Source organism: Orbicella faveolata, unplaced genomic scaffold (genome assembly GCF_042242905.1).
Source record: "Orbicella faveolata isolate gen_17 unplaced genomic scaffold, um_ofav_v1 contig_27, whole genome shotgun sequence".
Taxonomy (NCBI): domain Eukaryota; kingdom Metazoa; phylum Cnidaria; class Anthozoa; order Scleractinia; family Merulinidae; genus Orbicella; species Orbicella faveolata.
Genome location: NW_028301555.1, coordinates 7729192 through 7745099, shown reverse-complemented (window position 1 = coordinate 7745099; position 15908 = coordinate 7729192). Strand labels below are relative to the sequence as shown.

The following is a 15908-nucleotide window of genomic DNA, read 5'->3' as shown; positions in this document are numbered from 1 at the left end:
ATAAGAGGGTTTAATGGAAGGGAGAGGGAGAAAATAATAACACTAATAACAAATTATTCCGCATCATCCTTACACTGGAAGCAGTCCCATAATCATGTTCATTAGTAAAAAGGACTGGATGGCATTTCCACCCAGGGCTGAGCTCCATGTTAACACACTTCAACCATCATCTGGACGTGACGCACACATTGTGGGTGTGAAGTTATAGATATCAACCTAAATTTCTGGAATTATCAGTACTGGAATTCAGGTTCACTTAAATTCAAGAGTTATATGCTTGACCAGTGCATGCATATTTGACAAAACAAATTTATAAACTGTTCAGTAATATATTGAAATTGAGCTAACCCCACTCTTATAGCTCTACAACATGTATTTTACTTTCAAATATTTTAATTTTCATATTTCTAATTTTTTTTTTCCGTTCAATTTTCTATCCTTGTTTTCTTGAACATACATGTAACACAGTACAAGTATGCTTCTCAATGGAAGTTAAAATGTTATTTGCCTGTACTGTTTATTTCATGGTGTTGTAGAATGTAGCTGACCACCAGAAGCCCCATTGCCCTAACTGGTGAACATGAATTTTAGGGCTTTCAACTTTTCTCTCAATAGCCAGCCTCCTGTGGGTAAGGGTTAACCCTGGATGATACTTCTTCCACAAAAAATGGACTTGACAAACAAATGGAAACCTTCCTTGTTTAGTTGGATTTTGGAAGAATGTACCACTCTTTAAAGCAGTTATCTCCTTGTGAGATAATTTGAATCAAAGATAGGCCGTGCTTTTCTGCATTTAGTTTTCTGTCACTGCGCATGTTCAGAAACCTTTCTGTAGCTTCAATGAGCCTCTATCCATTCCTCTTCAAGGCAAGCCCTGAGATATGTATCAAACTGCTGAACTAATGACGAATCCTCTACTTTGGTGACAATTCTAAGCAGCTTTGTAGCAACATCAATTACAGCTTCAACCAGGAAGAAACTTTGTCCAGAAGCCTGTTGAGACATTTTCATCATTTTAATGTTTTCAGTTAAAATTATGACACAAATTGACATTTATTTAGTTCTTCACGTGTCTGTTGTATCATTGATCATGAATTTCGTCATAACATTGTCAAAGTAGCTGTGGATCCACGAGGCGATAACCAAGTTGATCTGCAGACTAAATGTACTTTGACAATGTTATGACAAAATTCACTGTCCATAACAGGACAGATGCATGAAAAACTGACCTCAATTTGTTTTTTTACAAGAACAAAACAGCAGAACGGACAAAATTTAGTCAATACTTGAGAAATTCATATGTCTGGCTGCTTATTGACAATGAAATTTAGCTAATGAGAGCACAAGAATTTCTGCAGTTATTGACAAGTACAATAAATTTTACCCCTTCCCCCCACCCCCTAATCATCTTTTGATAGTACAGAAGTGATGGAGTTCAGGGTTTAGGACTCCAAAAGATGGATATTTCTTGCATAATTTAAAAGATGGTCAAACAAGGGCATTTGTTTGGACCAGAAAAGTGGGAAGTTAATGAAGTGGTCGTATTAACAGGGCAGCCCTTAAGGGCGAGTTTCACTCTTTTAGCCAAGTAGGGCTCCAGGCATCCCGTGGACAACTGCCTTTTAAAGAAAATATATTTTTCACATTTTATAAGTACTTGCTGGCTTGGGCTGACCCAATAGCAAATTATTTTGGACCCCAAATTGTCAAATCCTGCATAAGACCTCTTTCACTCTACTTAGAAACCATATTTCCTCTTCGAGAAATCCTTAAAAATAAAGGAGGAATTTCTGACTTCAATATCAACCCTTAAAGTGCATGTGCCTCCCTTGTATTCACCTGACCAACTACTATACTGTCCCCCTCACTTCGAGAGGTGATCCTAGATCAATGTTTTATTTAATGGAAACAGATCTATTATAATTTTAAAGATTTTCCGGAGTACCTGTTGTGCATAGAAGAAATATTTCTGAACAGATTGACCAGGAGGGCTGCTCGCCATCAAGGAAACCCTATATTCTGAGAAATGTTGCTGAAACTCCTCAGGAGTGGATGGAAGATTAGCCATAGTTTCCTCCCAACTGGAGCTAAAAGTACAAAAGGTAACTGTTAGAACATGTAAGCCGAACATTGAGCTAGAGGGAAAGGCCTTGTTTCTTGGTTTCTGGATTGATAGCAATTTTCATTCTTCCTACCTTTTTTCTTTGGGAAGGGGGCGGGGGCGATAATCCAATATAGAGAAGAGAGAGAAATGTATCAAATTGTTTACTACTTTGTTCTTTCCAAAGTCAAAGCTGGGTGATCTTGTATTATCTTCTCCAGACAATTTTGTTTGGCACATTAAAAGATAGATAACTAATAAAAGAAAAAGCCAAGAAGAATGCTACAAAGGAGCAGGAGTGAGAAGAAGAGAAAGAGGACAAAGTAGACAAACAAGAGAAAAAGAACAAGGGGGAGGCAGAAAAGAAGAATGGGTGCAAGAGCAGGGGCAGGGGGAAGAGGTGTTGTTACATGTACATACTGTGGTTGTGGCAATGTGGCTCAGTCCATACATTAAACTTGAACTCCGCTCATCTTGTGTTCAAGTGTTGTAGTCTAATAACCCCATAGACCAAGTGAATTAAGCCTGCTTAAGGTTGTTTTCACCTTTGTGGAAGGCATTTCCATTTCTGCTCAAACTGGGCAGGTGTCAAGGCTGGATGATCACTCAGTTCAAGGGAGTCTTCTTCTTCTTCCCTGTCTTCCTCTTGTTGTTCATTGACGTCATCTCCCTTTGAATCAGCATAGGTAATATGTTTTTAAATTTTCATAAAGGGAAATTTCAAACTTCAAAGTTTCCTAGTTATGGTTTTTGAACTGTCCTTTTGTTTTCTTCTCTTCTTCTTTCATAAAATAGTTATCATATAGCAGCTTGCTATCATAACTGTTGATGAAAACCACAATCTTAGGTTTAATCCTTAATGAAGAAGTTTAATTCCACAAAAGCTAAGTAAAATGTTATCCCAACCACCATGCTTTTGCATTTGTGTTGTTTGACATGAGAATGAAATACCAGTAGATTGCCAACAGTAACATGGTACTGTGAAGGAGGCAGAGTTGGTTCTTCTACTTCTATATCTTCCTGTTCGTGTGACAGTCTTTCATCTCCTGTTAAAATAAGAAATCAATATTATTGTTAAGTAGTATTACGGTAACAGTATTGTCATGAAGTGTAATATTGATTGTGTACAAGAGGTAAAGTCTACATAGTCAAGCCAAGTGACCCATCACAGCAGTGCCTATCTCTGGTTTCTGTAGCATGAAGCGACTAGGAGTATTTCTACTTCCCCCTAGATGGAATGCTAGTCCGTGGCAGGGTTACCCCCAGCAGTAAAATTTTGCCGGTACCCATTAATTTTATACACCTGGGTGGAGAGAGGCACTGTGAGAGCAAAGTGTCCTGCCCAAGAACACAACATCCCTGGCCAGGGCTCAAATCTGGACTGCTTGATCCAGATGTGAGGGCACTAACCATGAGGCCACTGTGCCTCCACACTACGTACATGAAACCTCCATTAACTACCTAGTACTGTCAGAGCACTAATTTCCATCATCAAGATGTTTATCACCATAAGTTGTTCTCCATGTCACACCAGGGTGCAAAGAAAACCAATTTTCAAGCTTGCCCTTTGGGTGCACTGTAACTATGTTGTACTAGGCAAAAACTCATTCTCACTAACCTCCCAAAGTTTCTTAATTGCATGATGAATTAAATACTTCAATCATTGATTTCGTATCTTACATTTCTTCTGTAATTTGGATTCCACCCTCCCCCCCCCCCCCCCCCCACCCCAATCTCCCAGTGAAGCTTCACTTGCCCATCGGGCGAGCAAGGGAAAGAACCCAACTGCAAAATCTACTTCCCCAGCCTATAATGCAAACTTCTCTTTGAATGCTCTTACATCAGGGTAAAATCTATGGGAATTTACTGTCTGTAGAGAGACTTCAACCAAGTTTCCTGCTAGACTGAAATAGGGAGCTTAAGCAATGACGACAGCAATGCCGAGGATGGCAAGTATTCCAAAATGAATTACATCTTACCAGTGAAATTTGCTGTTGTCTAGATCTCTTCAGGATGTCAATGGCTCTAAAAACAGTCTCAGGCTAAATGTTACAACTGTGTTCAATTCCAAGTGGGAATATGAAAAACTAGCCATTGTTGTTCATGTTCCTCACTGCACGCAGAACTTGGTAATTTCACATTCTTGGTTTTCAGAGGATGGCTAAGAAATGTACAAAGATTTATAACACACGTACACAAGTATTGTTTTGCTCATTAAACCTTTTGTTTGGTGACATTCTTGTTGCCGTCGCCGTCATGGTTTGCTTAAGCTCCATAATATCATAAGAATAACAAATGCAAGCATAGCTGATCTTACCTTCTTCTTGTGTGTATGGCTGTCCTTTGATGTAAGGTATGGTTTGACTAATGAAGTGATCTGATGGCTGTCTATATATTATTGACAGTGTGTTGAATTCCTCAAAGACGTGTTCCTATAACAATATGTCTTCAGCTGTATCAATGTCAACAGTGCAAATTTTGTTTCACACACGAAAGGATTTTATTAAAAGCACAAAGAAAGAACAATTTACAATAACTGCAGAAATTCTTGCATGCTCATTGGCTAATTTTCATGTCAATGAAGTCAGTTTTTCATGCATCTGTCATTCTAATATTGATCAGGAATTTCATCATAACATTGTCAAAGTAGTCTGTGAACTGACTTGTCTTGATCGCCTCTTTGATCTACCCCTCCTTTCACATTATTATGATTCATAATCAATAACAGGACAGATGCGTGAAAAACCGATGCAAATTCTTATTGGTTATTTGCTACTGTCCAACAGTGGCTTAACCTTATATATTGAAGGTCTATACAGACGATAAGTTTCTGTTTTACACTGTACACCTAAAAAGTTGTAGCAAGTACCTTTGAATTAGTTGTGTAGGTATCTAAGTTCATTGGATTTGTGGTTGGCTTGGAATTTGAACCACAGACAACTCTCTCAGCCTGTTAAGAAATAACATAAAGGAATGACTGACTGACTGGCGGATGGACCGACCGACCGACTGGCCGACTGGATGATCATTCATTCACACATTGTTGCCTCTACTTTTTGTTAAGAAAATCAATCAGTCATTACCTCTTTTGCATTAGTTTTGAGGAGTCTGTAATACAACAGAGCTCTGTCATGAACATCCATGTGAGATTCTTCATCTGAAAATAAGTCAATTGTCCTGTTATGATTGATAAAACTGATGTGGCAAAATTATTTAAATGACCATGCATAGCAATTGACTGTGAATTGCTTAAAGTTTACTTTCTCTACAATAAGTTAATATCTCAATAAATATGTCATGTTGTTAGATAGCTGGAGTTAACTTAAATTCAACATGTACTTATTGGCAAATTTATGGTCATATGGCAATGGCTATGGCAATGGTTTGACTACCTCTTGAAAAAAACATCAAGATTCTTGGGAAAACAAAACTAACTGTTTCCCTTGGGACAAGTAATTAAGTGTATTGTAAATCACGTCAAGCAGGAAAGAACAGTGAAAAATTCTTGTCTTCATGCATGTGATATACTAACATAAAATACTATTGGTTAGATTTAGAATAATAGGCCACTTTCGATGTGTTGAAATTCAGCTTGATGGTGAGGCCTAGAGCACACAAACAAAAGAAATGAATAAACATGGCCATTCAATTTCCATTGTTTGTGTCCTCTAAGCCTCACTGCCAAGCTAAATTTTAATATATCAAAAGTGGTCTATTCTAAAATATTCCTCTATATTCTAGAAGGAAATATTGGTGTAAAACTCACCTACACAAAACTTGAGAAGTCGACCCAGCATATCTTGACATTCAGGTGGTTTCTTGAAAAATAGTTTCATTGTTGCAGTAAGAAGCTGTAACTTCACTTCTGCTGATTGTTCCGAGGCAATTTTGTCCACAAGAGGTTCCAACATATATGGACTGTCAGCAATTGACTATACAATGACCAATTCAAGAACTGATAAGTGCATGACATTAACCAGAGGAACTTCTGAAGATGTGAAACTATTGATTTGGTACCTAAATATTAAATTAAAAGTCTACCTACAGTTGTTGTAATTTTCCTTTTTATATAGACTGAATTTATGATATAATATAATAACAAGTTATGCAACTTCACGCTGATTTGATGCTGAAACACATTCGTGGCTCATGACCAATTCTGCACTGCAAAATTTCTGTAGATGATGAATTTCCTGTGGATATGGTTTTTTTTTTTTTTTTTTTTTTTTTTTCATTTCCTGTGGATAACTTCATATCTTCCTTGCAGTAGTTATATTCCACTGTGATAGTACCTGTCCATACTCTCCCAGAATCCAAATGATAGCAGATAAACCCTTAGGATCCTGAACTATTTCAAGGCATTGTGACATCTGGGGTAGAACAGCTATGGTTAACTTTTCATACTTAAGAAGCAAGTCTGCAATAACACAAACAAACAGTATTATGACTAAAAAGTGCCACCAAAATTGCATTTTGCTAAAAATCATAAACAGGGTTTGTATCCCTTTTCAGAAACAAATTTCCAGGACTCAGATAGATTTTTCTAGGACTCTAAAATCACAATAACCCTTTAACTCCCAAGATCTCAAATGAATGTTAATTCCCCTTACTGTCTGCCATACATTTCATTTTATTACTTGAGTTTAACAGATTTCCAGGACCATTAGTTTTTCTGCAGAATGTTCAGTCCTGGAAAATGCCACAATAAAATTCCAGGACTTTCCAGGTTTTCTAGGACCTGTACAAACCCTACATAAATCAATTTCTCTCTCTGGGCTCAATTCTTTTCTGGTGAAACCACAAAAAAGAGAAGAAAACTCTGTTGTGGCTTCACTGCCTGTGGTTTGATACATTGCTATAATTATCATTGGCATTCCATTGCAAAGCAAAGCATTTCCAAGAAAAATACCAGCAACTAATATAGTTTACTTACCTCTGATGACAACAAGAGTCTCTGATGTAATGTACTCAATTTCCCAGGAGAGAAATGTAAGAAGTACATCAATACAAAACTCTGATGCCTGAGGGAGACACAGGGCGATTTCACCAATAGCTTTGATTGACTTCTTGGACATTTTAATGTCTACGTCATGAACATGAGCACTGTAGGGTTAAAAAATTTTAAAAATTTAAGATACTTAAATTGAACAAGAAAACTATATTTTAATTCAGCTGGAAATTGACTTGAAATAGGGTTAATGGTGTGTTTTAAAAAACATCCAAGACCATTACCACCATAGCCACCCTGGACACCCCTGCAAACCTTGTGAGGGTGGTGAAGGGGGTGAAGGTGGCGAGGGTGATGAGGGTTGTGAGGGTGGCAAGGGTGGCGAGGGTGACAAAGGTGGTGAGGGTGGCAAGGGTAGTGAGGATGGCCAGGTTGGCTGGGGTGACCGAGGTGGCAAAGGTGGCCCAGGTGGAGAAGGTAGTTAGGGTGGTGAGGGAGGCAAAGGTGGCGAGGGTGATGAAGGTGGCGAGGGTGGCAAGGGTGGTGAGGGTGGCCAGGGTTGTGAGGATGGCAAAGGTGACAAATGTGACCAGGGTGATGAGAGTGGCCAGGGTGGCCAGGGTGGCAAGGGTGGCAAAGGTAAGGAGGGTGGCAAAGGTGGCAAAGGTGGCAAAAGTGGCAAAAGTGGCATACATGGCATGAGTGGTGAAGGTGTCGAGGGTGGCAAAGGTGATGAGGGTGGCCAGGGTGGTGAAGGTGACGAAGGTGCTAAGGGTGGCCAGGGTGGTGAGGGTGGCAAAGGTGGCGAGGGTGGCAAAGGTGGCGAGGGTGGCAAAGGTGGCGAGGGTGGCGAGGGTGGCGAGGGTGGCAAAGGTAGCTAAGGTGGCCAGGGTTGACAGGGTTGCCAGGGTGGCGAGAGTGGCAAAGGTAGCAAGAGTAGTCCACCAGGGTGGCCATTAAATTATTAAACCATGTCCATTCTAACTCACCCACCTCAACTCAGTAACAACTTCTTCAACATTAGAAACTGATGCCATAGTTGTAATAATATCAAGCTTTTTTGTTTTAACATACTGTGGATCCGTATGCCTTGAAAAATGAGAACAATAATATCATTTAAAAATTGCACTAGGGTACCTGTAAGTAGGTATAAGTGGACATGACCAAAATCAAGACAAATATCACCATGACCCAAAAGGAAATTTTCCTGTGTCATGAGTTTTTTAAACACTTACTTTATTTCAACAATTACTATAGCAGCTGAAATACATGATGATAGTCTCCTGTTTGCTTGCAACTGTTGATATGGAGCACGCTGCACCCATTTTCAAGAACCACTTTGCCACAACAGTATATGGTGTATGTTTGATATTTTGAGCTAAAGGGTTTAACAGTGAATGATGACTTTTGTGCAGCTAGGTCTATGTAATTTAGGCCAAGTTAAACTTGAGACAACTGATGGCCAGCAGATTCCCTATCTTGATGTGTGGTGGTCAGATGGTACTGGAGGAGCCCTTGTGATTTATCAGTAACAGCGCTCAGATTGAGGTTAGGCCTTGTGATGCATCATGTTTTCAATCGTTACCCTCCATGGTTAGTGCGGCTCCGACCACCAGCCTCACAGGTACCTTATCCATGCTCAATATAAATTATTGTCAGTGAATTTAATTATCATTTTCTAAAGAGTGAAGAATGGATTGAAATAATTCAATTGTAACTACTAATTAAGTATTACCTGGAGAAAAATGAGCGGTATTCCTGATCAAACAAGTTCGGCATTTTGGTTAGCAAGAGTTCTATGTGGCACAAACACACGTAAACCAACTCTGAGTTACTTGATGAGAGAATGACCATCAGAGGACCTATCAAAAAAGACAGCAACCCTAATTAATTTTAGTAACACTTCTTATCAGCTAATAAATAGCCATAGTGCACAATTTGTGATAATTTACGGAATAGTTTTGGTATTTGTTTTAGTTTTCTTATACAAGTTGCAAATACAAAGCACATTTTTCAGTGGTTTGGGGGCTTCTCCGAGGGTGAAAATGAAAAAATCACTTTAGTTGAAAAATATAAATCCACACAAACTAAAAGTTGTGTTTTCTAAAATAGTTTCCAGAGAGCTTTCTTGTGACAAAGTTTGGGGGAATTCCACTTTTCCATTTTGCACACATATCCGTAGTATTTACAGGAAGTCACTCTTACGACATGGCCTAAGGGTTGCTGGTGCAGCATTAAATGTTGGATGTTATGGGTGTAATTTTAAACTTTGACACAAAAGTTAAAAAATCTTGAAAATTAAAGAATCTGCAATTTAAATACTGTAATGTTTTGATAATCTTTGTAAAAAAAAAACCATCCTGAATAATACTAATGTTACAAATTTACCTTTAATTCTCTTGTAAACATGTTCAGTTAACTCTTCCATGTCTTTTGTCATGTGGATGACCAGTCGTATACAAGCCATTACAACTGCACTGTTAGGGTGGCTCAAGCGATCATCAAGCAAGTTCTATAATAAATCATTCCAAATCCACAGCCATCAATTGCTAAAATTTTGCTATAATGAGCAATATGCAAAATGCAAGAAGAATTAATACAACACAACAATATAAATTTCATATAACAATCTTTACACAAAATGACTTATTAATAATGCTGGAGAAGATCCCTCTGAATTTCAAAGGCTCAAGGGATGTAAAATCTTGATGAAATGTTTGAGTTCTGTTCAGAAGCAAATTTAAGATGCTTCAGTTATCAAGAACCTACTGTTACAGGGGTTCTATTAAGGGCCAGGCACCAGGCAAATGGACTGCCTGTGACCACCATTTTGCCTGCACAAGGTTTTGCTGATAAAGAAGTTCAGTTCAAGTTGTTTTGCCCGCCTGTGAAAACCAGTTGCCCGCCTGCTGAAAATGTTAATGAAACTCTTGAATGAATTGTCTAGTTATTAGTAAAAACTATGCAACAATAAGGTAAGGTAAAGGTAAAGTCTGCATGCGAGCCAAGTGGCCCATCAGGCCGGAGCTTATCCTGGTTTCTGTAGCATGAAGCGACTAGGAGTATTTCTACTCCCCCCTGGATGGGATGCTAGCCCATTGCAGGGTTACCCCCAGCATTAAGTTTGCCGGTACCTATTCATACACCTGGGTGGAGAGAGGCACTGTGAGAGTAAAGTGTCTTGCCCAAGAACACAACACAATGTCCCCAGCCAGGGCTCGAACCTGGACCGCTCGATCCGGAGACGAGCGCACTAACCATGAGGCCACCGCGCCTCCCACATGCAACAATAATTTATATCAAAATTGTTCACGTACCAGGATGTCAAACAACTCATCTGCATCACATGGTTTATAACGCAGCAAGAGCTCCAAGACCATACTCTGTCCCCAACCACTGAACGCTTTCAATCTGATCAAAAAATTAATGAATTACGTCATGTTACTGCCTCCAAGTGTCTGAACATTATACTTTTTATTGATAAATTTCTGTCCTGCAGTACCTTACTAGGGTAGCCTGGATCAGGTCCAACTGTTTTTGGGGTAACAGGGTTTCTTCTGATTCTGCTCAGAGGTTCTGAGTTTTGCTCAGTACTCTCTGAAAAGTTGCTCTTTAGTTTCCATCTAAATATATGCAATCTGTTAGCAGTTATGTAACTCCCTCCATTCATGAAGAATACTTATCTCACTCATTTAAAACAAGTTTTAAAAAAATGAAGAAAATTAAGACTTCTATACATTGGGTTTGCCAACTCCCTAATAGATTAGTACACAAACTTTTAAACTATTAAGCAACCCTTGATAGAGTTTGTGATTGCTTTCTTGGAAGTCTTTTTCTTGTAATGGCTAATGTTGGTGAAACAGCCCAAAGGGTTCAACTCTCAGAAGTGTAGTTACATTTTCTTTAAATTTTATTAATGTATTGTCAGTTGTTTAGGTGACTAACTTGTGTCAACAATATCTTAAGTCACATCGTGTTTACCTCCTTAATAAGTTATGAGCAAGCTTTTTATTCACTAGTAATCCACCCTCGGCTGCAAGGATTTCATCCAAAGCTGCGATGCAGTTGCACACTACCTACATGTAAAGAGAAAGTAGTCAGAACAGTTTTCAACTGAGTGTCATTAAAACTAAAACATTGAAATCTCTCTGACCAATCACATATCACACCTCAGAAAATCTAGTGACTAATCAAACTCAAAGCAATTACACAGGGAGCTGATGCACAGCATGGGAAAATGTGGGTAAGTGAGTCATGATTGGTTTTGGTTTTACTTCTCACTGGATGATAAAGTGGTGCGAGTTTTTTAAGCCAATTGTGTAGTGTAGTAATATAAAATAAAAGCAAAAGCAAAGTACTTCCCACACTACTCTAACATATAATAATACATAAAAGATTAAATTCAACACTTGTAACTAATTTTCTTTATAAATGAAAACAAACCAAACTGAAAACCAAATAATTGTTTATGAATGTGACACATACAATATACATGTAGATCATGTCGTTAAAGTACTCCCAGAAAAGCATGATTGTGCAGTTCTGGAAAATATCCATACTCCCCACCCCCTAGTAGGGATTGGAATTTCCAGTGGGGGGGGGGGGGGGGGTTGGGAGTTCCATAAGACCAAAAAATTTAAGAACTGTTTGAAACTTAATTGGAATTCCCAGATGGGTGGGGGGTCTTGGAAAAAATCCCTTCCATGGGGGAGGTATGGATATTTTATGGAACTACACATTGGGACAATCTTTTTTTTTTTAATAAAGCTACTAGTTACAAACCTGAACATCTGGGTCTGTTAACAGACTGCAAAGTTTATCTATGATTCCATTATCTGTTGTGATACAATTGACACACATATAGAAATGTTCAACAACTGAGCCTAGAGTATTCATCTAGGTTGTGAGAATGTGTAAAAGGAAATGTTATTGTTTTTACAGTAATTAAAAGCAATAAGATTATAAAAATGAGTACTGTCACACTGTCCTTCACCAAATTACCATGGACAAATCATTATGGTCTGTGAAGAACCCTTTTTTGTTTTGGACATGCACTACAGTTGAACCTCTACCGCTATTAAACAGCCACATGTATTAAGTGGCCAGTTATCAAAGTCCAGAAATTATTGTCAATAAAATACTTGCAAATAAAATCTGTATTAACCGGCCAACTCTATTGAGTGGCTGCAGCTAACTTTTGGTCGTCCTGATGAGCGGCCACCACAAAATTTAATACATTTAGCCTTGTTTTGGAAAAGGGGATGAAAGAAAAGAGTCCGAAAAAGAAAGTGATGACTGATGAAAACATTCAGACAAAAGTAAATCATGTACAATGTGTAATATATCAAACACGAGAGACAGTGTTTCATTAGGATATCCAAACACCAAGAAGAGAGTTGAAAATGTGACACCCAGCAGAGTATTTTTGACCAAATTTGAGGTGTTTGGATAGCTGATGAAACACTGTCTCGAGGGTTTGATATATCTTCTCAATCAAAACAAAAACTAAGGAGTAAATGGATGAGTAAAATCATTCAAATCTCTGCTAATTAAGACAGGGTATCCAAACCTCCTTAACGGTTGTGATTTTTTTTGTTTTAGCTTGATGAATTATTATTAAATAAATGAGTTTGAGAAGATTATAATCTTGGCTTGATTCCATGTTCACTAAGAAATTAACCTGATGGTAAAAAAATATTCAAAGTATACCAACCCCTCCCATTTCCCTGAGGGTGGCTGCTTAATAAAGGTCTGATGGTAGCATAAAACAGAGGAATCAGGAATAAAGACAACACAGAATAGTAAATTTCTTACCTTCAACAAAGTCAGGAATAAGATGGTATAATTTCACACATCCCATAACTGCACAACGACGCACATAAGAACTATTATCACGCAAACCAGTAAGAAGAGGCTCCACAATATATTCTACAAGATCTGGAAGCCTGCAGGGGACAGCAAGAAAACACAACTGCCAAATTTGCTTCTGCTTTGAAATACAAACATGTCTGAAACCAGTTATTAGTATTTTTTCTGCCGCTGTTTCAGATTATAATGAGTACAGTAACTCTCCTTTGCTGTTCGTTTTAGCCATCCACTGTTCATCCATGCACAAATAAATCCCTCTTGACTGTCCCCAATCCCCCATTTTCCTCTCCCTCCCCCATACAAGTAAGAAGTCTCTGTGAAGAAGACAGAACCTGGAGTTCTTAGTTTATGTACCTCAAAGAGCACATGCTCTTCAGTGCAAGACCTCTGACCATTGCACTGCTGTCCTGGGAGTCTTTTTGCATTGTGTTAACAGTTAGCAAAGCCAACTCTGGGTTAGATTCGGCATAGCTACAGATGTATAGATAGACAAGCTTCTTCTGGACAAGATCATGGGTGGCTCCTGCCTAAAGAAATTAAAAATGAAAAGTTGTACATTGTACATGTATGTACCCAGATCAAAGTGTCACACTTAACTCAAGCCACTGTGTAATACCCCAGTTTCTGATTCTCTCCCTGGATGGGATGCTAGTCCACTGTCCATTACCACCAACATTTTGTCAGGCAGTGGGATTGCAACCAACAGACCGACATCATCCAGAGAGAGGCACTTTCAGAGAAAAAAATGCTAACCCTCAGATCACTAGATCCAGAATCTCATGAGCTTACTTTTACTCACCACTACTTTCAGAACAGAACAGAACAGCCTGGAGGCAGAGAGCTTACGGCCCAATTCTCCACTTGGAGATCGGATAAATGATGATGACTTTCAGCCATCTCTAACTGGCTGATTGATTACTAGTGTAACGGTTTCTTAAGTCAGAATTGAAATCTCGTTCTCCCGGGTTGTTTGCACGCGCAGTTGAAACTCTTTAGAACACCAAGCCAGTATAGGAGAACAATCTTTACTTTATTGTCTTTAATCCTAATCTTGTGGCCTCAGGGCGTTTCAATACGAATCGAAGCAAAGCAGTCAACTGAAATAATTACATCAAGAAATCACTAAATATCATTGCGTTTCTAACTTAGAAAGTAATCACAATGATCATGCCATGTGCTCATGCTAATAGAGAGCCTTGAGAGCGGTTAAAATCTAAGTATAGCTCTAACTTGAGTCACAAATTTACGTAACAATGTAAATATCAACATCAGTAGATTGTAGCTTACCAACGTTCGTGGGTCTTGATTTTCCTATGAGAATTTTGTTCTAACTTGTTTTACGATCTTGGACAAAAGGGGTCTTAGCTTGAACTGAATGTGGGCTATGTTTGTTAAGCATTTAATGCATCAATCATGGTAACGTCAATCAAATGGGAAAATATTTCTAAACTTTACCGGAAGCGGTTACAACTAGCTCCACAAGTAACACTCCTCTTACAAGCATCCGTTAGAAATAACCTAGATTTTCAAATTCTTGGTATTAACATTAAAATGAAAAGTGGTTCTTGCAGCAAAGCGTAGGCTCGATTTCCGCCACACTCAAGAGTCCAGTCCACATTCCTCCCTGAGAAGAGATCCTGCCATTGGCTTCAGGGAAAGAGTATGGGCTCCTTTAAATCCCGAACAGTGGCTACCTCTCGAGCCTAAGTGAGTAGTGATGGATACGTCAAATGTTATTACAGTCAGATATCTGCTGACAGACACCTCTTGTAAGCCGATCATTATGGTGTCACCCACAAAGGAAAAAAGGTTTGACTGCACAGTATCAGCACCTGAAAATTATACTAGCATTATCAGGGAGCAAGGATGGTACAGTGGCGAGAGTGCTCGCCTCCCACTAATGTGGCCCGGGTTCAATTCTGGCCCGGTGTCACATGTGGGTTGAGTTTGTTGTTGGTTCTCTCCTTGCTCTGAAAGTTTTTCTCTGTGTTCTCCAGTTTTCCTCCTTCCACAAAGCCTACCCCAAAAATTTCAATCCGACCATGATAGAGGACCTTCATGTAAACCAACTAAGACTGATGTGGCTTCTTCTCTAAATATTGTAATTTATTATTTTATTTACTTACAGTATTTAATTTCTGGATAAAATTAAAAATAATACATTGATTAGCCTAGCTAATCTTTACCATGGCTAGCAGTAGAATAAGCTTTATTATAACATAACTGAGTTACTACGCGCGCTCTCATTGGTCGATAGGTGTGTTTAGATGAGAGTATGTACACACAGTTGTGATGTTTTAGATTCGCGCGTATTTTTGAGAATTATTTTATAAAAGCAATAGAACACTTTTTCCATGTTTACATAGCCTCATCTAAACACTCTGTGGTGGGGAGAATTCTCGAAAGTTATGCAAACCCTTGACTACATCTCGGGTTTGCATAACTGTCTTGAATTCTCCAAACACTCCTTGTGTTTAGATGAGGCTATGTAAACACGGAAAAAGTGTTCTATTGCTTCTGTCTAGATTAAGCTTATATTCTTTACTTTTTTACCTTTATCATGTCCATGAACAGGGAAGATAAATCCATCCCTAAAGTCATGCATGAGATCACCTTTTGAATAACTTTCCTGTACAGAGAAGCATCTCGTTGCACCTCAGCTGACTGTAGGCTCTTCTTTAATTCACTAACTTCTCCCTTCTTATTTGATTCGCTGAAAAATGTCGTTGAGCTGGTCGACATGTTGAATCGAATTCTCAACTGCTGGAATATCGTACATTTGACTTGACAAGCCTTCAAAATATCACTCTCTCAATCATCTGCAAGCTATTTTAACGATGTAAAAATCATTTCCAGTTTGAATTTGCCATTCTTAACCCTGCAAAATGACCAAAAAAACATTCCTTTTTGAAGTAGGTGAAGTGCTTCAATAGTGAAATTTTCCCCGTTAGAGACACTCAGTGTTGTCCTACATGAACGATACACTATACT

The 15908-nt window shown here is 38.6% G+C and overlaps 1 protein-coding gene across 2 annotated transcripts; it reads right to left on the bottom strand.

Moving 5' to 3' along the window:
- Positions 1-375: 375 nt before the first annotated feature.
- LOC110040847 (AP-4 complex subunit beta-1-like) lies at positions 376-15889 on the bottom strand. 2 transcript variants are annotated; one of them, XM_089296991.1, is made up of 19 exons: positions 15463-15889; positions 13272-13444; positions 12864-12994; positions 11832-11884; positions 11031-11125; positions 10367-10460; positions 9438-9561; positions 8785-8911; positions 8043-8138; positions 7035-7204; positions 6394-6518; positions 5868-6033; positions 5185-5258; positions 4971-5051; positions 4419-4533; positions 3053-3147; positions 2647-2771; positions 1946-2087; positions 376-993 (listed from the first exon to the last, which is right to left on the bottom strand). In XM_089296991.1, exons 1-19 carry the CDS (start codon positions 15520-15522, stop codon positions 838-840), a joined length of 2202 nt encoding a protein of 733 aa, XP_089153117.1. In that variant the 5' UTR covers positions 15523-15889; the 3' UTR covers positions 376-837. The 2 variants fall into 2 exon arrangements, with proteins under 2 accessions (XP_089153117.1, XP_089153116.1); XM_089296990.1 differs by having other exon boundaries at positions 15471-15889.
- Between the last annotated feature and the right edge of the window lie 19 nt (positions 15890-15908).